The sequence below is a fragment of the Lepus europaeus genome, chromosome 20 (genome assembly GCF_033115175.1).
Source record: "Lepus europaeus isolate LE1 chromosome 20, mLepTim1.pri, whole genome shotgun sequence".
Taxonomy (NCBI): Eukaryota; Metazoa; Chordata; class Mammalia; order Lagomorpha; family Leporidae; genus Lepus; species Lepus europaeus.
In genome coordinates this window covers 35,562,457-35,589,172 of record NC_084846.1, presented here as the reverse complement: position 1 = coordinate 35,589,172, position 26,716 = coordinate 35,562,457, and the positions used below count along the sequence as shown (strand labels likewise).

Below are 26,716 nucleotides of genomic sequence, written 5' to 3'. Positions count from 1 at the left end.
AAACGATGCTGGTACTGTCACCAACTTTTAAGTGGACCACAAGTCACACAGATGATACACAGGACAGGCCAGCCACAGATGTATGCAGGTCAAACAGGGTAATTTTATTCTCATTTTTTAAGAAATATACAATAGAAGTTTTACAATTCAGTATGATTAGACTTGATTTATAATTTTAACACTTAAAAAAAAAAAACCAGCAACCAACCAGAATTAGTACAAACTACAGAACTATCACAGCAAAGAGGAGCTACCCTTCTGATCAAAACACGTGCTGCAGCTAAGCTTCTCAGAAAACTTCCTGGGTTTTCTAAGCTAAACCTTCTGAGACAGGGTTTGTGGAAAACCTTTCATCTCAAGTAGTTCTACTATTTTTGTAACCATTAAATGTTTTCACAAACTCAATCAGATGCTTCCTGAATGTAGGAACCTATGCCCTGAAACACCTAAGTCTTCACCTTTCTTTTCTAGCTATAAAATATTAGTATTTCAAGAAAATAACAAAATATTTTCTAAGGACAGAAGCTTTCTCAAAACTTCAATTACCTTTTCTGGCTCAGTACCTGACTGAAATGTTCCAATGTTTTATATTGCACAGAAAAAAACTTGAGCAGCATACTATGTGTGTGTAAGCTGATGGAAAATAAGATTGGACAAAAACCCCTAAATTGCGTTCCATTTTACATGATTTAAATATATAGTTTCTATATCTTTAATTGGCGTAAGTAAAAAGGTAAACTTTACAACAGCACAGGAATACAAATGTATTTAGAATTTTACAAAATATATCCTACTCCTTAGAGACATGCACAATCTTTTACTTTCAGAGTTACCACACAGGGAGCTAGTTTATCCTCCTTCATAAGGAAAGTTAGAAGGCAAGTGTATAAAATGTTTTTGAGTAAGGATCCACATTCCTTTTGTCTTAGACAAGTATCTATGGAATGCTGGAAATAATGGAAGAATTCCCCAGTTACAAAGTCCTAAGACTTGAGTGGCACATTATGCTATGAGGAATGACAACAGACTTCAAGTAACAAGGGCTTCTGGCTGGGGGAAGGGCCCCGAGTGGTGGCCTGAGGAAAGGGTCACAGCAGGCAATCTGATGCCCTCTCCGGAGTCCCAGCCAGCTCCCCAGTACGGTTCCAGGCTCCCCGGCGCAGCAACACCCCCCCCCCCCCCCCCCGCAGACCCGCTCCCGGGGCTGAGGATCAGGACACTGGCCCCTCACAGCGCTGAAGGGCGCCCGACTCATCCCAAGGCCACAGGGCAGAGGGCCGCTGGCTGCGGCTTCCACCTGACTTTCTGCACAACATGTAAGATGGGAACAAAACCCGCCTGCAGACACTGCTCTGGCTTCATCGAGAGACCTCCAACCAGCAGATGAAATTCTCATTCTTTCTAAAAGAACTCTTACACCTCTGTACATCAGACACTGCTCTTGGGATACTTGCGGTCAGACTAAGTGCTTCCCTCGTTCCTTGGCTATGCTGCAACTTTTCACTTCTCTTCCGTGCTCATGTGCTTTCTTCCCGGCTTTCCAAAGGAAGTTCTCCTCAGAAATGTTAAATGCTTACTACAGCACTTGGAAAGCAGATAAGGCTGAGGGAGCCTGGTCATGTGCTCTGGTTTCCTGCTGTTTCCTGAAGCCCAAGTAGATGAGAATTGTTCTGGGGCTTGGGGGCCAGCGATCACAATGGGATTTGGGGATAGACTATTCACATTGGTTACATATGCAAAACAATTCTAGGCCTTTATCTGACATGCAGCTTTTCTATCCATGGAGGCCAGGACCAGTAGCTTGAACTTCCTCTTCCTTACCTACGTCACTGGCATTTTCGCGCTTGGGATGAATTCAAGCGTATGAGAGGTTTTCTTCCAAACACTCCTTTCGAGTCACCTGGAAGCAGGGAAGCCGCCAGCAGGCTACAGCCGGAGTCTGCAAGCCCGCACACCTGAGGAGGCTGGTTCCCCGTGGCTTCCTCAGGCCTTGGCCAGGGTGGCGTGGACACTCCACCACTCCCACTGTTCTCAGTGACATGCTAGAAGCTGGCCTGATGCCGGCACACTCAACTTATGTTGGTTAGGAGGCTACTGCTTCAGAGCTGGCCAGCCAGGGGAGCCTGGAATGTAAGCCGGAAGTGTGCAGGCTCAGGGGCCAAGGGGCCAGGCTTCCCTGGGACCCCTGTCTACCAGGCAATGGCCTGGCCTGCCTGAAAGTTCCACATCCCAAGAAGATATACTTACAGGAAGAACACTTACACTCTTCCAATCCTTTCTATGACAACAGTTCTATTTCCTGAAATTATTCATTTTAGGTTGAAGGCCAGTTAAGTGACCACTTTATGAGTCAAATTTTAACTAGAAACATTAATAGAAAGTTCAAATAATATGTATATTCAAATAGGGGACAAGTAATACTAAAGCAAAAGTGAATTTCATGTAGCTATTTTTATTTCAGTGGATTCCAAAGTATAGGTTGAGCTGATTCTGAGTAGTGAGAGATGGGAGCTCACCTCAACCATGCACACCACACAGACTGAGGAAAACCAGCATCTTGTCACTGTCTGCCCCTCCCAAGGGCTCCTGGCTCCTGGCCTTGTAACCTTCTGGGGCTGAAAGCAAAGACTGCGCGCAAATGCACAGGACTGCCCTGGCTAATGCTGTGCCCTCACAGAACAAGAGGCCAGAGTGGATTCTTTGTAGTCTCGGCACAATGCTGTTTCAAGTACCTTTGAAGGCTGTGTTTGGTATTACTTCCTTTTCTTCAAATATGATTTCCCAAGGTTCACTTTCCTGGTGGAAGTCAATTAATGGAATCCTCACATCAAACCCTTCCACTGATCATCACCGGAAGCTTCTTATGCTATCATGCTCAAAGGAAAGTCAGCTTTCGGCTTACTGGACTTGTGTCAGAACACAAACGGGGAAACTGAGGGGTATCTGGCTGACGCCCTCGGCTCACTTCACATGCCATAGGAGGATCAGCCTCTTAGATAAGCATTTCCTAAATGATCAGTCAAGTGTAAACAGTGTCTCTCTTCATCAGGCCCCTTATTTCACCAACATTCTTTAGAATACACAGATTAGGCTCACAAGGTATTTTTTCCCCAAGTGTCCTTTGTTACACAAAAGGCAGCCTTTTCACCGTAAGTACTCCCTGAGAACACCCACCCCAAGTCCCCCTGGAAAGCACATGGGAGCTGAGCATGGCAAACACGTGAGGTCCAGCTATGTACAGATCAGCAGTGGATGGCACAAACGTGCAGTCGCTAACGTGAAACCAGACGTCTTCTACAACAGGTGCGGCTAACGTGAAATCACATGTCTTTTATGAAATAGGTGACCAATGGCCTGGCTGCAGTTTTAGTCTGCACGCGAAGATGAGGTTTTTGTTTTAATATTTACGAGTAATCGTGCTTCTCCTTTACAAGAGTAAAGGACCTGACTACAGGGGGATTTTCAGTCTGGGAAGTAGGAAGGCCAAAGGCCTTGAAAAGCTTTATGAAGACTAAAACTGAGAATACGACAGAAAAACCTGTACCTCTGACACACCCTATGGAACCTGCTCAAAAGAAGAACTAGAAGGCACACACATGGGGCTAAAAAAAGCTGTCGAAAAACTGTAACACGACTGGAGCTGACAAAAGCCACGGCCAGGTCTCTAAAGGACTGCTGGACAGACTCGCTCCTGTCAGCTGCTTCCAGCACGGGACCAGCACGAGGCCAGCCTGCACAGCCTCTTCACAGCTAGGACGGGAAGGGAAGTGAGCTCCCTGAGGCCTCAGAACTGGCCCTTAAGGATTCGGAAGGAACACCACCCCCTCCTGCAGGCTACTGCCCCTAGCTTTCACACATTTGGGAAGGAGTGAGATGATAAGTGTTTTGAAATCATCATATAATTCAGGGAAATAACAAAGGCTGGACTACGTGGCCACTTAACTTTATAAGCACATTTTAGGGCCAACTTGAGAGAAATTAAAATAATAATATAACTTAATTTTAGCAAATATAAATTACATCGACCATGTAGATATCCAAATAGCAAAGCAAGATAAAATTTACAGAAGTAAAAATTTTTCTAGAGTAAACAAATGTATAACGTCAGAACTGAAAATCGATGGAAAGGTCCACGGTGCGTTTAATCAGGCTCAGAATGAAACAAAAGCAGTCAATCTCAACCCAACCTGGAGAGCCGTCCCTGTGATGGCTACGATTTCATCTCCAGCATCCTGTGACAATCACTCAGACAGGGCTCAAGTGTCTGTGTCCACAGTCCGACGCGTCGTCCCCCTGCTGTGCACCGTGGCCAGTGACTAGTCTGGCAGCAGCAGACACACAGGGGACACTGAAACCTAAGACAGCAATGGAGGCCTCCAACGCCCTGCTCAGGGCTTCCCGTCTGGCGGCTCAGTGAGACTCTGAGGGGTGGAGCTGGTGAAAGTGGAAAGCCACGAAGACATAGCCGTCTTCGCGCTGGAAAAAGCTCCTCCCACTGACTGGCCTGGGTGAAGAGGCGGGGAAAACAAGAAGAATGTCTTCACTTTGTCAAGAGACAATCAAAGACCAATGCTGTTTAATAAATGTTAACTCACTGGAATACTCCAGTATGTTCATAGTTACTAATATAATTGACATTTCTAATTTCAAAATGGTTCCTTTTCATGTGAATGTCTTATAGGAAACTGAATAATTTCCTGGGGTAGGTGCCTAGTCTAAGCATTCTGAAATTATCAAACTGTTTAGTACCCACAGGGATAGCAATACTGGCCATACATTAGCATTACTTGGAAAGCTTAAAAAGTGATCCCTGCTCTCTGTACCTTAATTACTAAGTGGACAATCAGGAACATCCTATCTAGAGTGGAGCAGTTAGGCTGTTTTAGGGAAATTTACTTTTGTCATCTAAAACTATGTTATACTAAAGGAAAACATACAGAGTTCTACCTGTGTCAGGTCTGTTTTGTATTAAAGAACTTTACCTCAAAAGTTGGTGCTAAAGGGAGCTCATTTGCACATGATAATCACTATTCTTGAGGAAGGGAGTGTGGAAGGGCTTGGGCCTGAGAGTATAATGGCCAGCAGCAGCATCACTCACAAGTGGGTACAGCAGTCCTCCCTTACTGTGGTTTCACTGTCAGCCTTGCTCTGAAAACAGTGAGGGAAAATTCCAAAACCAAAGAATTCACGAATATAAAATGGTGCACTGTTCTGAAATCTCACACCGTCCTCTTCCACCCTGTTCGGGACATGAATCATCTCTCTGTCCGGTGTACCCACACTGCCTCAGGTACCTCTTACAGCTCAGCAGCCCTCTGGGTTAGCAGAGTGACTGCCTTGGATCACAGTGTTGGCATTCAAGGAACCTTTCTTTGACCTAACAATGGCCCTGAAGTGCAAGTGTAGTGACGCTGGCAACTCAGACTTGTCAAAGAGAAGCCATAAAGTGCCTCCTTTAAGTGAAAAGGTGAAAATGCAATAAGATACCTTGGGAGAGACCATGTTTACATTTTCATTATAGCATTTTTCATTATAATTGCTCTCTACTTTATTAATAGTTGTTTTTACGATGCCCAATTTATAAGTGAAACTTTATCACAATTATGTGTACAGGAAAAAGCTTTATGTATACAGGATTTGGGACTATCTGTGGTTTCAGGCATCTACTGTGGATCCTGGAACATACCCCCCACTATTTTAACAATCTACATTGTATACATTTAAATGGAGTAGAATTTTTGTAATAAAAACAAATTCAAAATAAGTCAAATATATACCACTGCATGGAAATAAATACATCAAATTCCACAGCAGGGCTCACTGTTCTGCTGGTCTTTTAAATAAATGAGTCTAGGGTTATCTTAGTCTCTCTCTAGAGCTACAGAATGTTGAAGTCATAAGCACACCTACACAGAGATCAGCTGGGTTTGAGGCTTCTGAATTGTGTTCAGTATGGGTTAGTCAACCTACTGCAGCAGCTAAGTTTATATACTGATGTGACAAAGAAAATGGGGGACAATGTAAGTAACTGGTGAATCAGAGATAATCGTGAACTCTTTGTACTACTGCAATGTTCAAGGTTGAAATTTTATCAAGGAGTGGCCTAGGACTGCTTGGTGGGCTGTCCCAGAGCCAAAGTCAACCTCATGGAATTTCTAGCCACTCTCTCAAGACAACATCTGTGGGACTCGCCTCCTCCACCCAGCATTAGTGCTACTCGTGGGGATTTGTAATGGGGCAGTGGCTGTTAATATCTGAGAAGCTCCTGACTCTAGTCCATCCCTCTGGAGGTACCTGGGGACCTGCACGACAGGGATTCCAGCAAATGCACTGAGCCACAGGAACACTCCACATCCCTACTACTACTACCAGCCACTATCGCAAAAGAAAAATAAAAAGAAATGTAAAAGGAGACTATTTACTATGGAGTCCAACTGGAACTAAAGACATAGAAGGTAATCTTCAGGAAAAAGCCTCCAAGCTTTTTTTTCTAAAAGCTATCTTCCAAAAGTGATAGAAACAACCGATCCTCCAGATGTGCAGAAACAATGAAATACGAACAACCAAGGCAAGATGATGCCCTAAGGGAACACAACACCATCAGTGACAGGCCCTGAAGGAAGACTGGTGGAATGCCTGAGAAGGACTTAGAATGATTAAAGGGCTACTCCAAGAGACACAGAGCGTATGGACACACAGCTGTGTAGAGGAAATCAGCAAAGGACAAGAATGAGGGACTCAGCAAAGAGACAGAGATACTGGAAATACCTGGACAGAAATATTAGAAATCAAGAACTCAGTCAGACACTGGAATGCCTTAATAGCAGACTTGATCAAGTAAAACAAAGAAGCTGATCTTGAAGACAGATATTTTGAAATATCTCAGTCACATAAAACAAAAAAGAAAGCAACCTAAAAAGAATGAAAACAGAGTTTGGGATCTCTGGGATACTAGTTTTGGGAATTCCTGTAGAAGGGGAAAAGAATGGCTTAGAAAACCTTTTCAATGAACCAAGAGCAGAAAACTTCCCTAATTTGAAGCAAGATACAGACATCCAAATACAGGAAGCTCCTAGGACCCCAAAGAGACATGATCAGAAAAGAACCTCACCACAACACATTTTTAAAAGCACAACAAGAATATTCTAGAGTTTGCAAGAAAAAAGTACCAGGTCACTTTTAAACGAATTCTCATTAGACAGCAGAATCCTCCACAGAAACCATGCAGGCTAGCAGAGAATGGAGAGATAATACAATTTCTGAGTTTCTGTAATATTTTACCTATGCTGTTAAATTTGTAGTAGTATAGTTGTTTATAATATTCTCTTATTATCCTTTTAATGTCTGTGAGATCTATGGTGACATTTCCACATTCATTCCCAACAAATAATTTGTATATTTTCTTTATCAATGTGTAAAAATTTTGTAAATAATGCTGATTTTTTCAAAAAGCCAACTGCTGGTTTCATGCATTTTCTTCATTATAAGATACTACATTGAAAGGCAGCAGCTATTAACGCCTACTTTATTACAAGTCTCTGCTATTTATAAAAAACATGGTCAGTAAGAAGAATGGAGTAGAAAAACTCCAAAGCCTCAATCAGAACAGATCCTATCAGAAAATTCTGTCACACTCCATCAGGTGTGGCGAAATTTGCTGACCTTTGATATCTTGTGACACAGGATATCAGTTTTTTAATGAATAAGACAAAATATTTAAAAACTTCTGTATTCTTATGTGTACCCAGATCTGTATAACTTTGTTTTTATCAGTTATATAATGAAGATAGAAAACAAGTGTGTTAGAATTCTAGTGTGTTCCTGGCTAAAGGCATGCCTTACCCACAGCTTTTCCTGTTTGTACAACATTCCGGCTGGTTGTGACCATGACGTTTCCAATTTTTTTGCCACGTTCACTGTTCTGGACAGAACTGAGTAATGAAAAGAAGTGTTAAGTACAATTTTAAAAAATCTTACACACACAAAACACACACTAACTACTCTGAAACCATCCCAAATTAGAACTATTGGGAAAAGGAGATCAACTATTCATTTTTTTGTTATGAATAAATTACTTATCTTTTAAGCATATGAACTTTCAAAATATACTAAAGGAACATCCAGTTGAACCAAAAAGTGGCCAAAACATAAGGATGTATGGTTACATCTTCTAAGAGTCACACTTTGTTAAAGGCATTTCACCAAAAAGAGAATGGCAGATTCTGTTAGTAGTTCACACCATTCTTTGTGGAACAGCAGTGTTTTCATTTTTAAACATACACACTGCTGAGCTAGAGAATGTTCTGCACATATTTGGTTACTATTTGAAGCCTAAGTGTATCAAGTAGAGAAATACAATTCCCAATTAGCAATGAAACACATGGCTTAAATTCAAACAAGAATCTTCCCATATTTTCTCTAAGTACTCACTGTGAGAATCTTAACTTCATGTCTGACACTGAGTACTGGCCTTGAAATGGATGGCTGCAAAACAAAGTTTGAATTTGGCCTATGAGTATTTCACCAATAATTGCAAAAAATAAAGTTATTATCAGAAGATATATATTTACTAATATCAGAATATTAGTAAACCTCTAAGGGGTAACATGGCTGGGAGGTAGTGATCTGAACCTGATACAAGGAAATGAGGCTTTAACAGAGCTCTCCACTTACAGCTGTGAGATCCCAAAGAGATTACTTAACCCTCTGAGCTTCAGTTTCCTCAATTATAAAACAAATGTGTGTGTGAGTGCGAACCCCTGGATTGGGGAGGGGGCAGGGCATGCTGTGTTAATGCTACCCTCATATTCTGATTTAGCTGGTCTGGGATGTAAGCCAAGCATCAACATTTTTAAGGCTGCCCTGGGTGAGTCACTGATTTAGGCCATGGTCACAGATATACTTTGATCCTAGACACCTTATAAATGTGTGCTATTCTTGATCATGTGAAGATTTGTAGATGATTCAGCAAAATCTGTACTTTCTATATTATTCTTACTTCCCTATTTCCATTGTACAAAAGGAGAAAAGTATATTAAAACAAAACAAAACAAAACAACAAGCAACTTGATCACAGTTACACTGTAAAAGACAGGGTCAATAAATACCAAACTCATCTCATCCTCCTGGGTCTCTCTCTCAAGGTCTAGGAGAGAAAGCATCCGGGTGAAACTGACAGCTACTTATCAAATGCTGTTTATGGTTTTTCAAATGACAACAAACTTCTAAGGGCTAAAGTAAGCAATGTAACATTTCTTCCATTTTCTGGATTCCTCAATCACAGTGTTGAATAAATTAAAGGATCATTTAATCATTCTCTATGTTCCTGGAAAGGTTGTATCTAAAGAATGAAACTTGTCAGCAGCACGTTAACTTAGAGAGCTGTCCTTTAGGAACTGAAATTACTATTAGTCTAAATTACACTCTGTGATAATGACTGAAGACTATTGCCTTTTATTTTTAATTTGATGAAAGTGTTGCAAATCTGCTATCATGGTTGCATAATTTCCCTACTTACAAGGGCCTTCTTCAGCCTTCTTTTCAACCTCAGTGACCTCAATTTCCTTACACATTTTTCTAACCACTATTTTACAATCCTTTAAAAGCTCGTTCCAACTAAGCCTCTTAAGGACCTGCATTAAAATCTGCAGAGCCGGTTCAAGTCAAAGGCCCCAGATGCAGAGACTGGGATGACAGCTGACAGCTACAGCAGAGCTGCCTTCAGGGCGTGGCCACTGAGCTTCTCCCCCGCAAACGGGCTCACATCTGTTTCCCTTCAGCATGCTTCAGAACACAGTCCTTGTAAGTCAGTGTGGGAGAAGTCTTGGAAATCTTAGCCCGTTCATTTAATATTACTAAAGTGGCTTTGCCTTTTCATTCTCTATGACAATCTAGCTTTCTGGTGCAGCCAAGCGTGATGATGAAATTCATCAGCACTGGTGCTGGGCCTCGTTATTTTCCTTGATAGATGACACAAAGCTTAACAGACACATTCTCCAAAAAACGCTCTTTGCCAGCTCACCCACAACACTTCCCAAGTTGCCATGGCTTAAGTATCTGGGTTATGGGTATGTGGTGGTGAGGGATATCTTTTCGAACATCACTTAAGTTCTATCTCCAATTTATCTAAGTAAACACCAACCCCCAAATAATAGGATAATAAGTACAAAATTAACTTTTGACTCTTTTTTCACCAAAAAGTAAAAGTTTAAAATACAATGAGGTGGAAAGGAAGGAGGGAGGATGGGAATGTCATTATGTTCTTAGAATTGTATCTACAAAGCACATTGAGTCTGTTAAAAACTAATTACAGGGGCTGATGCTGTGGCACAGTAGGTTAATCCTCTGCCTGCAGCGCCAGCATCCCATATGGGCGCCAGTTCTAGTCCTGGCTGCTCCTCTTCCCATCCAGCTCTCCACTATGGCCTGGGAAAGCAGTAGAAGATGGCCCAAGTCCTTGGGTCCCTGCACCTGTGTGGGAGACCCGGAAGAAGCTCCTGGCTCCTGATCGGCGCAGCTCCGGCTGTTGTGGCCAACTGGAGAGTGAACCAGCAGATGGAAGACCTTTCACTCTGTCTGTCCCTCTCACTGTAACTCTACCTCTCAAATAAATAAATAAAAATCTAAAAAAACAACAAAAAAACTAATTATAAATTAAAATTAAAAATTTTAGGAAAAGAAAAAAATACAATGAAAACAGGCAATGTATGTTTCTATCATTTAAAAAAAACAAACAGGCAAGGCAGGGCATGGCAGGGCAGTGCTGCGGGAGTCAGTGGGTTAAGCTGCTGCTTTTGACGCTGGTATCCTACACTGGAGGCTAGTGGAAGTCCTGGCACCCTGCTTCCAATCCAGCTCCTTGCTAATGTGCCTGGAAGGGCAGTGGAGGATGGCCAAAGTGCTTGGGCTCCTGCCACCCATGTGGGAGATCTGGATGGAGTTCCTGGCTCCTGGCATTGGCCCGGCCCAGCCTTCGCTGTTGTGGTCATTTGGGGAATGAACCAGAGAATGAAAGATTTCTCTGTATCTCCTCCTCTGTCGCCCTGCCATTCAAATAAATACATAAATAAATAAATCTTAAAAAACAACTGGGGGTAGATATTTGGGCTTATGATTAAGATGCTGGCTGAGGGGTCAGCATTGTGGTACAGCAGTTGAGCTGTTGCTTGTGACACCAGCATCTCTTATTGGAGAGCAGGTTTGAGTCCTGAATGCTCTGCTTCCAATCTAGCTCCCTGCTAATGGGCCTGGGAAAGCAGTGGACAATGGCTAAAGTACCTGGGCCCCTGCTACGTGGAGACCTAAATGGAGTTCCAGGCACCTGGCTTCAGCCTATTCAAGTCTTGGCCATTGTGGCCATCTGGGGAGTGAACCAGCAGATGGAAGACTTCTCTCTCTTTCTGTATAACTCTGTCTTTCTAATAAATAATTAAAAAAAAAAAATTCTGGCTGAGATGCATGCATCCCATGTTGGAGTGCCTGGGTTTAAGTCCCAATTCTGCTTCTGATCCCAACTCCCTGCTAATTCACACCCTGGAAGGCAGTGGATGATGGCTCGCATAGCGGAGTCATTGGCAGCCATATGAGAGTCTTGGGTTGAGTTCCTGGTTCTTGGCTTTAGCATGGCCCAGTCAAGGCTGTTGCAGACATTTAGGGAGTGAACTGGCCCATGGAAGCTCTCTCAAGTAAATAATTTTAAAAAATCATTGTAATCGGTCGGCGCCGTGGCTTAACAGGCTAATCCTCCGCCTTGCGGCGCCAGCACACCAGGTTCTAGTCCCGGTTGGGGCGCCGGATTCTATCCCGGTTGCCCCTCTTCCAGGCCAGCTCTCTGCTATGGCCTGGGAAGGCAGTGGAGGATGGCCCAAGTCCTTGGGCCCTGCACCCGCATGGGAGACCAGGAGAAGCACCTGGCTCCTGCCTTCGGATCAGCGAGATGCGCTGGCCACAGCGGCCATTGGAGGGTGAACCAATGGAAGGAAGACCTTTCTCTCTGTCTCTCTCTCACTATCCACTCTGCCTGTCAAAAAAAAAAAAAAAAAAAAATCATTGTAATCTAGAAAGCGATTTCCCAGAGTGTACACACTATTTCAATCAATCTCCTTCAATTCTATTCTGTGTTCTGTGGCATTCACACATAGATGCTATTTCATAATGGCCCCAATCTACAGCATGTCTTCTGTGTCTATGTAGGGATAAAGTCTTCAGTTAGTCAATATTCAATGTGTCAATGCTGTGACAGGAATTAACTTTTTGTGAATTTTAGAATCTAACGTGAAAACCTGAATACACATCGAGGAGTTCATATATCAATTTTAATGGTTTGCCACACTTCCTGTTTTAAAACACCCTTCCAGTTTGATACCAGGGGTATTTCCTTCTAGGCTTCTATCTTATTTTGAATCCTGTTAAAGGATGCGTTACAGCTCCAGGGAAACGTAGAGAAGAACCACCATGCAGCAGCATCACCACGAGCCCTGTGCTTCCTCTCCGCACCACATGAAGGGCGGGAGAAATGTCACTGCTGCCAGTATTACCATGTGCTTTCTGGATAAGAACTTTGAGTGTGGAAACAGTTTGTAAGCTGCTTCTCTGTATTTGGGAGCCTTTTTGTAACCTACTTATGGAGACTCTTGAAGATACAATATCAAAATTAAGATGATTTTCTTTGTATTGGGCACATGGAGAACTACCATTTTCTGTATCATACGTCAATCTTCAGAGAATGTGCTTACTTTGGATTTATTTCTGCAAGTGCTGGATGCTTGTTGCTATTCCATACCCTGTAGTTGTGAGTATTCTTCCACGCTGTGACAAAAGTTGTCCCATAGTCCGATAATATCTTTTCATTATCTGCCAAGGAAACATTTGAAAAAAGTTGAGCTGGACCATAGCCATTCAGGGACTTGAAGAGTAACAACCAAAAGGGGTAAAGGAATGGCTTTATCCCCCCACCCTCCCACTCTTTTTGGAAGATAGCCTACCAGATGTCAGGAAACTTGGGTCTAGTTCCAGAAATCCTGTTAAGAAGCTATGTGGCCTTTGGCAAGTCACTTAATCACTCAGAACTTCATTTTCCTAACTGGAAAATAAGAGGGTTGAGCCAGATATTTTCCAAGGTTCCTTATAACTCCAAAATATTTCCATGTTCTCCTTACATTATGAGGATAGCATTATTTATTAAACAAAAACTACAGACTTGAAGGTGAATAAACAAACTGATTTATACATATGGAGTAGGCAATTAGGAGATCTTCCTATCTTTTCACAAATGTCATTTTTCTATGAAAAACGATTGAGAATGATTACAATCAATCGGCTCTTTCAGCCACTATTCTCTTTTTTGGGCTTTGTCTATTTAGTGTTTCCTTCTTGGGTTTCCAAGCATTTCACTGTCAAAAATATTTGAGATAACAATAGAGATTTTCATATGTAATGTAAAAAGTGTTTGGCTTTATCAATACCAAGGGAATGCTTCAATGTGGAGCACTTCTTCCACTGGGAAGAATACAGAAAGTCTGGAGAACTGATTCAAGTGGCTACTGCTACACATATTAACTGCCTGCTGTTTGCTTTGAAGGTGAAATCCAACTACCTTCTGCTATTGGGAAAGGAAGAGAAGTTCCATATGCAGCATGAGGAAGTTTTTCTAAGAACCTATTTCTTTCCTTGACCTTGTTCATTTACGAGCATGGGTCTGAGCCAGACTGGGTTAAAATCCCAGCTCAGCCTCTTCGCAGGTGGTTGAGCCAACTATTTAACGTTTCTGCTTCTCATTTCTTTTCCATAAAATGGAGATGATAAGGTATCTACCTCCAGGATTGCTGTGAGGATGAAATACATTATTAGATGTAAAGTGCTCAGACAGGTCCCTTCACAGGTTAACTGTTTAAAAAAAAAAATTAGCACCTATTATTCCGTGGCTTACGGCCTCCTGGACTCTTGAAGCCACATGAATGATGGGAAATAGGGTTTTCTTTCACGGTAACTCAGTAAGTCTCAGGTGTGACATCTGCAGTGGCAATAAAAATTTTCAAATACTCCATTGACAGAAGAAGACTTCTTTCTTAGCCTTCCTTTACAAATGAAAAACATGTCTGAAGCCTGGTGACTGACTAACCTGGAAGGTGGAGGTGGTATTGATTTAAACAAATCTACTGACACAATAACATGAACGTTCTTGGTGCCATTATGGAACTGCTTATACAAAAATGGCTGAGATGGTAAATTTTATGTGTATTTCACTACAATGAAAAAAATAGTAGGAGAGATAACTGAAGAGGAAGAACACAGCTCAACACTCTTTTAATGACAACAGAGCTACTAATTTTTGTCGCACGTCTGAGGTGGACAATCTCACTGCAGAGCTCCACTCTCATTTTTTTCTCTGGAGAACAATACAGCTTTAATACAGTACTGGATTCATGTTCACCTGCCCCATTTTACCCATTTAATAGGAATGATACTGTTTCTCACAATGGGATGTTAAGTATGAAGGTTTAAGCAATTAGATTGTGAGTTTCAATGGTTTCTGTTTTTACTATTTCTTCTCTACGTATCTTAAAAATTTCTAACAAGTACTCATAATTACCCACCAAATGCTGATATTCCCTTACAGACAATGAAATACTTATCAGCTATATAAAGTCATAAAGAACTGCATTTACTGACTTCATATATGTTTATGTTTTTCTTATAAAGAAAAGGTAGATTTCAGGAAACATGTATGAAGGGATCCATTTTTGTAGAAGGACCACCCAAAATACCATAAAACCCAAGTCTAGAATATATGCATAGAAAAAAGTCTGGAAGGATATAAAATACTCAAAATGTTTAAGATTGGTTATTTCTATATAAGGGAGTAACAGGTAATTTTCTATAATGAATATATATTTCTTGTGCAATTCAAATTACCATAAATGTTACAAAATGAAAAATTACAACACAAAAGGTACCTATGTGCTTGGCATGATTTCTTACCTAACGGTAGCGTGGCAGCCAGCAGGGCGTGGATGTAGACTGCAAACTGGGCCCGGATCCACTCGTCACCTCCCTCCCAGCCTGTGCCATCCAGGAAGACGTCATCCCGGTTCTCAGTCACGTGCCTCACCAGGTAATCTGCGAACCTTAGGTCTGCAGTGGTCGGGTTAAGCAGCTTCCTGAGTTCTGGATCATGGATCTGGATCACAGCTTCTTCCACCTAGAGGGCACCCAGGTGTAAGTCAGAGTCTGGGCAATTATGCAAATACAGACACCCATGCCACACTTTGAAGAGGAATTATTGGGAAGGCGGAGCTGGAAATATGAGGAACAGCATTCTCAAAAGTTGAGTCTAAGGAAGAAACAGCTTTTGATACTTTTTTTTTTACTTAAAAATGTTCATTTTGTTTCTAGAAAATACATACATAAATGTATTACTTTGATTGGTAAAAGTAATTCATGCAGATTATAAATATTTTGGAAAATACAGAAATACAGGATGATAAAAAAAATCATCTTTATCTTCCCACCAGAAATGAATAAACTTAACAACTAAAATTCCTAAAATTTTTGCTTTTAAGTGCACAGATATTTCAGAATACTTTTCTTATGTACTTTTTTTTTTTTTTTTTTTTTGGACAGGCAGAGTGGACAGTGAGAGAGAGAGACAGAGAGATTATGTATTATTTTGTATACAAAGAAATGTATGTCACTTACAGGTTAGTTCTGAAGTACATTAATAAAATAAATATCCACGAGCCTACCAATCAATTTCAGAAAAAGAGTATAAGCCATGATCTTGAAGCAATTTTGTGGTCTTCTCATTTGTATCTTCCTGTCCTGGATGTTATATTATTTTTTTCTTCCTCAAAACTGGGATCATCATAAATCTAGCTCTGAATCTTAGATCGCTCTTTTATCATCACCATTTTCCAATGAAGCATGTTTTGGTGCTTTGTGTCAGAAACTACAAAAACTTTAGTGCAGCGAAGTTTCTTTTTCTCTTTGAAAAATGAGTTCACTTGTAAAATTCAATGATTTTAGTTTCTTATAGATTGATAAAAATGTTAAATATTTACTGCTAGATTCCTTCATCTTGATAACAGCAGCACACCAAACAGGTTAGAAGGATTTAAATTATTTAAACAATAAAAACATTTTAATGAGTCATGAGATCACGGTAGGCCAGAATGCTGGAGTCCTGGATCACTTGCTTATTAGCTGTGTGCTATCAGGCAAGTCTCTGCTCGTTAGCTTCTACAGGTGTAAAACGCAGACAGTAACAGTACCTATTTCCCGGGGCTGTTATGAGAATTAAATCAGTTAATTTGCATAAAGTGCTCAGATGCCTTGCGCATAGCAAGCAATATCATGATTAGTGCGGTTACTATACTTTCACTTTCAGATTTAAGAAAGGAACAAAGGGAGCACCAGGGTCAAGGGCACACTCATACATGAACGTACTTCCACAATGGCATCACTGAGGTGTTTCTGTTGTCGAAAAAGGATGTTAGTAGCTCCAGCAACAAATCCCCGAACGGTGACATCAGACAGAAGATGATGCTGCTGCAATGCCATATATGGCAGACACAGATACCCCTATGAATTATAAGAGCAATAGACAGTATTAGAGAAGTGAAGGGACAGCTACCTCCTCTTCAAGCCCAGCATGTCAACAGTGGGATGAGATGCTCCCATCGTCCCCTGCCTGTCCCTAATGCAGCCAGCCGACCTCTGACTCACTACACTAACAGTCCAGGTGGAACCTCAGGCCTCGCCCTCACTAAACCCAGTTACTGATTAGCTCATCTTCTCCATGAATGGTCAAATCATGCAAGGTGGTTTAACATGAAGGATGTCTTACTTAGTTACTTTTTTCCTTGGTTCAACTTAAAAGTCTCTACAGTAATTAATAAGCTGGACTTTTTCACTTCAGAAATGAAGTATTAAACTCATGAAAAAAAAAAAAAAACCTTAAGAAATGAAGTATTAAACTCATGGAAAAAAACCACCGTTTAGTAGAAAGTTGTTAAGATTTTAAATCACAAACTCTGGCACATAACACCAAAGAGAATAAAAAAGCACCTCACAGCATTTATTTTATATGGTTAAAAATCATGCAAAAATATTTCAAAGCATCTGCTACTAAATATTTAATGAAAAAATGACACCAGTAGCAGTTACATATCTAATTAACTTCCGTTTGAATTGTATTTAAAAATAACACTGCCCTGAAAATCAGTTGAAGTGATAAACTGCAGAAGACATTTAAGTATTCAAAAAAACCCATATATTATCTGACAGTAAAGGTGTTACCTGACACTGGGAGGGGTTGGTGTTGTGGTACAGTGGGTTAAGCTAACATTCATGATGCTGGCATTTCATACTTGAGTGTTGGTTTGAGTCCTGGCTGCTCCCATTCCCATCCAGCCCCCTGTTAATATGCCTGGGAAGGCAGCAGAAAATGGCCCAAGTGTATCAGCAGGAGTTCCTGGCTTCTACCTTTGGCCTAGACCAGTCCCAGCTATTGTGGCCATTTGGGGAATGAACCAATGGATGGATGATTGCTGTCACTCTGCCTTTCAAAAAATAAATTGGGGCCAGCGCTGTGGTGCAGTGGGTTAATGCCCTAGCCTGAAGCGCCAGCATCCCATATGGGCGCCGGTTCTAGTCCCGGCTGCTCCTCTTCCGATCCAGCTCTCTGGATCCAGCTATGAAGACTGAGTCCCTTAACTTGTTTTCGCCTCAAATTTTATGCCAGTTTTTTTTTTTTTTTTAAACTTCTCATTCTCCTTTTAAACACTGAATTACAGTTATCTGGATGACATCTTGTTCTTTTTATATAATGAGACAAATCTCTCCAAGGAGAGGAGATCCCTGTTGTAATTTCAAATTCTTTACTGCATCTAGGAGAGTGTTTTGTACCTAACATGTGGGTTGTTACATGAGGGAAGCTTCTGGAACTGAAACAGAGGTCTAGTAATTTGGTTTTATCCTTACTCTTTCTTTTTTTTTTTTTTTTTTTGACAGGCAGAGTGGACAGTGAGAGAGACAGAGAGAGAGAGAGACAGAGAGAAAGGTCTTCCTTTTGCCGTTGGTTCACCCTCCAACGGCTGCCGCGGCCAGTGCGCTGCGGCCGGCACACCGCGCTGATCCGAAACCAGGAGCCAGGTGCTTCTCTTGGTCTCCCTTGCGGGTGCGGGGCCCAAGGACTTGGGCCATCCTCCACTGCACTCCCTGGCCACAGCAGAGAGCTGGCCTGGAAGAGGGGCAACCGGGATAGAATCCGGCGCCCCAACCGGGACTAGAACCTGGTGTGCTGGCGCCGCTAGGCGGAGGATTAGCCTGTTGAGCCACGGTGCCGGCCTTTATCCTTACTCTTGATGTCTTTACCTACTCAGTAAAAACACTAAAAGAAGCAGCAAAAACAAATCCATGTCTGTGTGTTAGAGACAGACATTTAGTACAGTGTTTCTTGATGCAGGCCCTTGGGACTAGAAGCAGAAAGGACCCCTGCTCTTCATCCAGAATCACTTAGTCCAAACAACAGGTTTGCAGATCAGGGGTCCTAGCGGATGCTTGGCTTTGTGTATTGTGTATTTACTTTAATTTTTGATTATTTATGTAAGTGATGGAGAATCAGAGGAATAGAATGCTCCTCCATCGCTGGTTCACTTTCCAAATGCTCACAACACCTTGGGCTGGGCCACAGTGCAGAGCCAGAAACACAATCCAAGCCTCCAACATGGTTGGCAGGAACCCAATTATTTAAGCCATCACCATTGCACTACCAGGCACTGTGTTAGCAAGAAGCTGGAGTCAGGAGACAGAGCTGGGAATCAAACTCAGGAACTCACATGTGGAACACGGGCATCTTAACCAGCACATTAATGGCTAGGCTAAATGTCCACCCTGACACCTCCTTTCCCAAGTGCCTCTTTCTAGACATAAACAAGACAACACTGAATGCTCTTCTATACTTGAAGTGACCGACCCCCAAGGAATATCCACCCCGCCAAACAGGATGAGAATCCTTCCTCATCTTCTTGATAAGGTACTTTCTGTTAGAGAAAAGTTTACTATCAACAGTGGTATTTCCTTTTTTAATTAAAGAGATTTAAAATTATTGTTGTTTGAGTAAAAAGGAGAGAGAGAGACAGCGTTCTTATCCCCTGGTTCAGTCCCTAAATGCCTGCAAATGCTTGGGCTGGGCCAGAGCTGGGTGCCTGAGGCTCAACCCAGGTCTCTCATATGGGTGGCAGGACTCAGACACCTGAGCCAGCACTGCTGCCTCCCAGGGTCTACATTAGCAGGAAGCTGGACTCAAGAGCAGAACTGAGAATTGAACTCATGTACTCTGATGCTGTAAGTGGCTGGACCACGAGGCCAAGTGCCTGTCCCAACAGTGGGATTCTTGGCTAGATCTATAGCAGCACCAAAACTCAGAATATTTTTTAAAAAGTAGTTCAAAGCTTTAAAAAATATATTTAAAAATATCTTCCAAATTTTAATAAACAGCCTTTGGTCTAGCATTTGACGTCTTATAATTTCTTCTATAGATATCCCTGCTCAGTGTGATATTATATTTATGAAAAGTCATTTATTATCCAAACTGCTCATCAATTGGGGGCTAAATAAATTTTCAGCCGTATAATAAAACATCCCACAGCCAAAAAAAGTGACAAAGTTCATCTCTAAGAAGTATTATGTAAAAAGGAAAATGGGACAAAAAAGGAGCATATTCTGCTGCCACCTTGTTAAGGTAGGGGAAAATATCCATGTATCTGTGCATAAAATATCCTCAGAAAGAAACACAAGACACTGGCCATGTTGAGGGTAGCTGGGTAGCAGGAGATAGAATGGAAGTTAGATTTTATTATAGATGGTTTGGAAGTACTAGTCATAAAATTACTTAAAATATCTGTCCAAAACAGATTTACAATTATGCCATTAATTTCAGTGGTGATCACTTTAGCCTAAAGCTTTGAAAAGTCCTTAACACATGGGAGCAGCAAAAGCAATGGGTTCTTTCATATGAAGAAGCTTCAACCTCCAAGTCCACTGTTGGCCCTCTACTTTCCAGAGCACCTTCACCTGCATGTCTGAAACCTCAGTGTGTTAAGAGGTAAAGGAAGCCTCAAACACGATGAAATATATGCATATCCAAGTTCATGGCAGCATTATTCACTCACAACAGCCATTCATTGATGGACACATGAATAATGAAAACATGCCACATCCACACAGTGGAGTATTATTCAGTCCCAAACAGGAAGAAAATCTCATTACATGCTGTAATGGATAAACCTTGAGGACACTACGCTAACTGAAGTAAGCTGCTCACAAATAGACATCTGCTGTGACTGCACTTCAATGTGAACACACTTAGAACTACACTTAAAAGTGGTAAAGAAGGTAAATTTTGTTTCATGTGTTTTTCTTTAAAACCACAATTAAAAAGCAAAGAGAAATACACCGTAACTCTTGATAACTCTAACAAAACTACTAAGGAGCTGATCTGCTGAAGACATGCAAGAGCAGAGTAGGCCTGCTCTCAGCCCACACGGAAAGTGCTAAGAACAGATCAGGACCAACTGCTGTTTTCTCATCTCTTCCCTAGTCAAGGACAACAAGCACATTCCTAAGGTGGAATATGGAGGCCTCTGTGCTGTAGGGATGTCAGGTCTCCCCTAAACTGACCTATGGAACAATAAAAGAATCCAGAAACAGACTTCCTTCCCCAACCATACACAAAAATCAATTCCAACTAGGTGACACCTAAAATGTGACAAAATTATAAAACTTTAGAAAGTAATATAGGAGAGACTGCTTTAATAAATTTGAGGATTTCTTAAATAAGACTCTCAAAACCCTAACAAAAAGTAAAAAAAGGATAAACAGAAAATTATCTAGAGCATGTGAAGAAGCTCCATTAGTCAGCGACAAGGAAAACAACCCAGAAGCTTTGAACCGATACCACGCAAAGAGAAATCCAGAAGGCCAAAAAATATACGAAAAGATGTTCAATGTCAACAGTGATCACTAAGAAATGCAAATCTGGAAGATTTCTTTCTCTGTAACCTTGCCTTTCAAATAAATAAAATCTTAAGAAAAAAAAAAGCCATTTGAACCAGCAGATGGAAATGCAAACTAACAGCCATCAGATTTCATCAGGCTGGTTAACAATTAATGTCTGACAATATCAAGTGTTTGTGGGAACAGGGAACAATGGGAAACTCTGATACACTGCTTGTGGGAATGGAAATCATCACACATTCTCTTTAGAAAACATGAAGAGTCTTCAAAAGTTCATGGAAACATGTATTATGAAAAATTATACACGGATTTCAAGATTGCATCCTACCAAAATAACTTTCTAATTTACCTACAAGCTTTCTGAAGTATCTTTGTAATTTGGAATTACCCAATAAAGCAGAAGATATCTATTCCTATCATCAAGTACTCTCTCCTCTAGGTACTGAATCCTAGAGAAATTCACGATATGTACAACAAAATTAATGAGTAAGAATTTCATAGCAGCATTATTTGTAGTAGCCAGAAACTGGAAACAATGCAAGTGATCATCCATACAAGTGCTGAACTGTAGAAGAGCTGTATAAAGGAAAACTACCCAGGAAAAGTCATAAGAAAGTTCATGCAGGGCTGGCACTGTGATGTAGTGGGTAAAGCCACTGCGCCTGCAGTGCTAGCAACCATATGGGCGCCGGTTTGAGCCCCGATTACTCCACTTGCAATCCTGCTCTCTGCTAATGTACCTGGGAAAGTAGTAGAAGATGGCCCAAGTGCTTAGGTCTCTGCACCCATGTCGGAGATGGGGAAGAAGCTCCTTGCTCCTGGCTTTCAAATGGCCCAGCTCCGGCCATTGCGGCCTCTTGGGGAGTGAACCAGCAGATAGAAGACCTCTCTCTCCATTTCTCTGCCTCTGCCTTTCTGTAACTTTGCCTTTCAAATAAATAATAAATCTTAAAAAAAAAAAAAAAAAAGGAAGTTCATGCAGATACAGCTGAAATCAGAAACACTGAGAGGAAAAAATATGGTTCCATTTAAATAAAATTAATAAGCATGCATTCCTTACATTTTAGCTAGTCTATTAAGTTATGTGAAGTTTCCCTAAATCTGAAAATGACAATCAACAATCAAGCAAATCAATTATAAACTTAAAAGAAATGCTTAAATGAGTTGAATCAGTCTGACAGAAAATATGAATTCTAACTACATATTTAACTTTTATAAATGTATATGGTTTCATTTAAAGTTACAGATAAACTGAAAAGAGCATTCTAGATTAAAATGATCTTTTGCTGGAGGCAATGTGTATTTTTTTTTTTTTTATTTGACAGGTAGAGTTTACAGACAGTGAGAGAGAGAGACAGAGAGAAAGGCCTTCCTTCCGTTGGTTCACTCTCCAAACGGCTGCAACTGCTAGAGCTATGCCAATCCGAAGCCAGGAGCCAGGAGTCTCTTCTTGGTCTCCCTTGTGGGTGCAGGGGCCAAGGACTTGGGCCATCCTCCACTGCTATCACAGGCCACAGCAGAGAGCTGGACTGGAAGAGGAGCAACCAGGACTAGAACCCAGCACCCACATGGGATGCCAGTGCTGCAGGTGGAGGGTTAACCTAGTGCGCCACGGCACCAGCCCTGCCAATGTGTATTTTTAAAAGTACCAGATACATGCAATTAAAAAAATCTAAGCAGCTGTTGGTCTTTTAAATTGAAAATTTTTAAAACAATTGCTGAAAATCATCTTCACTAACCCCCAGACTAAAAATCACATTAATTAAATTAAAGACTGAGTTAACTAAAAATGTATTTATTTGAAAGGCAGGAGAGAGGGACAATCACATTTAGTTCGTAACTCTCAAATGACTGAAATAACCAGGGCTGGTCCAGGCCAAAGCCAGGAACCCAGAACTCCATTCAAGTTTCCCACATTTATGGCGGGAACCCAAGTATTTGGGCCATCATCTACTTCTTCGCAGGTGCATAAGCAAGAAGATGGATAGGTATTGTGGAGTATCCAGGACTCGAAATAGCACTCTGATATGGGATGCCAGCATTTGAAGTGGCAGGTTAAACTACTGTAACCACAATGTAACTTAATTATATTAGGTGACTTCTAATCAGAGTTGCATTTATGGTAACTCACCTAGTTTTCCTAAGTGATGACTGTTATCTCATAACTAGAAAAGAAGAGAAGGAAAGCTGACTTGTGTGACTCAAAGGCGTGGGAATCCAAACTCCCACTACACTAGTTCTTTCCAGCCAGGTCCAAGCTTTGCTCTAGTGTGCTGCCAATTTGAGGACATTTACAGCAGTGAAGTAGGAAGACTTAAAATAAGGGAAAAACAGAAGAAAAGGTCTCAGGACTGTCTTGTCTTTTCTTCCTTTTTTTTTTTTTTTTTTTTTTTTTGTGACAGGCAGAGTTAGACAGTGAGAGAGAGAGACACAGAGAAAGGTTTTCCTTCCATTGGTTAAGCCCCCCCCCCCCACTATGGCCACTACGACTGGTGCGCTGCGCCGATCTGAAGCCAGGAGCCAGGTGCTTCCTCCTAGTCTCCCATGCAGGTGCAGGGCCCAAGCACTTGGGCCATCCTCCACTGCCTTCCCGGGCCACAGCAGAGAGCTGGACTGGAAAAGGAGCAACTGGGACAGAATCCAGCGCCCCAACTGGGACTAGAACCTGGGGTGTCGGCGCCGCAGGCAGAGGATTAGCCAAGTGAGTCATGGCGCCTGCCAGGACTGTCTTTTCACATAGGAAAATACTCCATTCTCCTCTCTCTCTCGCTCTCTCTTTTTCCCACTGCCCTTCAATGTTTCTCTGATTATAAAGTGGCACAGCAGCAGACCGTACGTATCACACAGGTACATGCCTTTTCCTAATCTTCCTATTTCTTCTTCTGGCTTACCCAGTCCTCTCCTCATTACCTCATGGACAGCCAACCCCACAGGTGCCTCTGGTTCCACCCTTTCCTCCTGTGCCTGTTTTCTCTGCACACTTAATAAACCAACTTTCAGGAAAGGCTCTAGTATATTTTAGAACCAAACGCAGGAGGCCTGGTCTTTAACACTGACATGAAAGGATGCTAGGCAAGCTCAAGTATCAGAAAAAAGACTGGACAGCTGGAGAGTAGAGGAATCTCTTATAGAAATACTTTTTTAAAAAAATGCTTAAAATTTTTTTTTTGAGAGGCAGAGTGGACAGTGAGAGAGAGAGAGACAGAGAGAAAGGTCTTCCTTTTTTCTGTTGGTTCATCCCCCAATGGCCACTGTGGCCAGCGCATTGCGCCGATCCGAAGCCAGGAGCCAGGTGCTTCTTCCTGGTCTCCCTTGCGGGTGCAGGGTCCAAGGACCTGGGCCATCCTCCACTGCACTCCTGGGCCACAGCAGAGAGCTGGACAGGAAGAGGAGTGACCGGGACAGAATCTGGCGCCGAAATACTTTTTATTATGTAGAAATCTGTTTCCATTTATTCATATGTTAACTATCCTACTTCAGCAATATTCCCCAGGCATCCAGGCTTCTCTCTATTTCTGATATAACTTTCAAGATATTTTGCTAGGGGCCGGTGCTGTGGCACAGTAGGTTAAAGACCTGGCCTGCAGCACCAGCATCCCATATGGGTGTCAGTTCTAGTCCCAGCTGCTCTACTTCCGATCCAGCTCTCTGCTATGGCCTGGGAAAGCAGTAGAAGATGGCCCAAGTCCTTGGGCCCTTGTACCCATGTAGCAGACCTAGAGGTAGTTCCTGGCTCCTGACTTTGGATCGGCTCAGCTCTGGCTGTTGCGGCCATTTGGGGAGTGAACCAGCAGATTTAAGACCTCTCTCTCTCTCTTTCTGTCTACTTCTATTTGAAACTGTCTTTCAAATAAATAAAATAAATCTTAAAAAAGAGATATTTTGCTAACTTAATTCCTTTTGTGTGAGATTTTAAGAACTTCTACAGAAAAAAAGTCAAAAGCCCAAAGACAATTTATTTATTTATTTTTAAAGATTTATTTATTTGGAATGCAGAGTTACAGAGATGCAGCGGCAGTGAGAAACAGAGAGAGAGAGAGAGATATCTTCCATCCACACTTTCACTCCCCAAATGGCTGCAATGGCTTGGGCCTTTTACTGCTATCCCAGGCCATAGCAGAGAGCTGGATCGGAAGTGGAGCAGCTGGGATTCAAACCAGCACCCATATGGGATGTCCACACTGCAGGCGGCAGCTTCATCCACTATGCTACAGCACTGGCCCCAACAATTTGGTTTTAATAACACTGCATATTCTAGTTACTGACATGAAAAAATTAGCACTTGCACTTAAAATGGTGATCAAACAACAAACCAGATTTTATTTATTTCAGAGGGAGACACACACATACACATACAAGGAAAGAGAAAAAGAAATCTGCCATCCACTGGCTCATTCCCTAAAAGCCTGTAAGGGCTGGGGCTGGGTCAGGGTTGAAGCCAGGAACTCAATACAGGTCTTCCACATGAATGGCAGGGACCACCTGCTACCTCTCAGTGGGTCCTGGAACTGGGAATGGAGTTGAGATTCAAACCCAGGCTCTATGGTACGGAATGTGGGGAACCCAAATGGTGTGTTAACTGCTAGGCCAAACACCTGCCCCAACAAATTAGATTTTAATCAGTACACAAGAAACAAAAGGAAGAATGTTTTATTGAGCATAATGATGGTTATAAGACCATCATATTTTTTTACTTTTGACAGGCAGAGTTAGACTGACAGAGAGAGAGACAGAGAGAAAGGTCTTCCTTCTGTTGGTTCACCGCCCAGATGGCCGCTACGGCCGGTGCGCTGCGCCAATCTGAAGCCAGGAGCCAGGTGCTTCCTCCTGGTCTCCCATGGGGTGCAGGGCCCAAGCACTTGGGCCATCCTCCACTGCCTTCCTGGGCTACAGCAGAGAGCTGGACTGGAAGAGGAGCAACCGGGACAGAACTGGTGCCCCGACCAGGACTAGAACCCGGGGTGCTGCCGCCACAGGCGGAGAATTAGCCTAGTGAGCTGCGGCGCTGGCAAAAGCCCATCATATATTAAGTACTAGTATAAAGCATAAAAACCTAATATTCTACGAAACACGGTTAATTTGAAAGGACATAAAGTACATCTTTTGCGTTGCTTTAATTCAATAATGTAATGGAAAAAAACAAAAAAACAAAAAACCTAGATTCACCCCCAGTTTAATTTTTTTTTTACTATCTCTACAATGATAAAAATTAGAGGATGGATGGGTAAAACAGTAAAGTAAGGGCTTCAAAAGGTATAGGAAATCATGCTTGTTCAGAAAGGCCACCCTCTGTGGCTACTTTCCACACATAGTTTGAGAGACCTCAGTTTTCTCCCTAGGTTCTTATTCCAGTAAGAAACACTGCATTGGTTTTAAAAATAAAATATTTTCCCCATTTATCTGAAAGGCAGAGAGAGCAGGGGGAGAGGGAGAGGGGGAGGGGGAGGGAGGGAGAGAGAGAGAAATTTTCCTTCTGCTGGCTCAGTCTTCAAATGCCCACAACTGCTGAGACTGGGCCAGGCTGAAGCCAAGAGCCCAGAACTCAATCCAGGTCTCTAATATGGGTGGCAAGGAACCAATTATTTTGGCTATCACCTGGTACCTCCTAGGGTGTGCATTAGCAGGAAGCTGGAGACAGAAGCAAAGCTGGGATCAAAACCCAGGCACTTTGTTACAGGATGTGGGCATTCCAAGGGGTATC

General features: G+C 42.0%; 1 protein-coding gene across 4 annotated transcripts in view; it reads right to left on the bottom strand.

Moving 5' to 3' along the window:
• Window positions 1-1,178: 1,178 nt before the first annotated feature.
• Window positions 1,179-26,716, bottom strand: part of AVL9 (AVL9 cell migration associated) — a 69,369-nt gene continuing 43,831 nt past the window's right edge. For 2 of the 4 annotated variants that reach the window (XM_062179249.1, XM_062179248.1), the window contains 6 exons: window positions 16,444-16,578; window positions 14,980-15,199; window positions 12,735-12,852; window positions 8,431-8,484; window positions 7,843-7,931; window positions 1,179-4,504 (listed from right to left, as the gene is read on the bottom strand). In XM_062179249.1, the coding sequence (XP_062035233.1) occupies window positions 4,389-4,504; window positions 7,843-7,931; window positions 8,431-8,484; window positions 12,735-12,852; window positions 14,980-15,199; window positions 16,444-16,578 (732 nt within the window). In that variant the 3' untranslated portion in view covers window positions 1,179-4,388. Of the gene's footprint in view, window positions 4,505-7,842; window positions 7,932-8,430; window positions 8,485-12,734; window positions 12,853-12,983; window positions 13,082-14,979; window positions 15,200-16,443; window positions 16,579-26,716 lie in introns of those variants that run through there. The other 2 variants (XM_062179250.1, XR_009864625.1) reach the window with 2 other exon arrangements.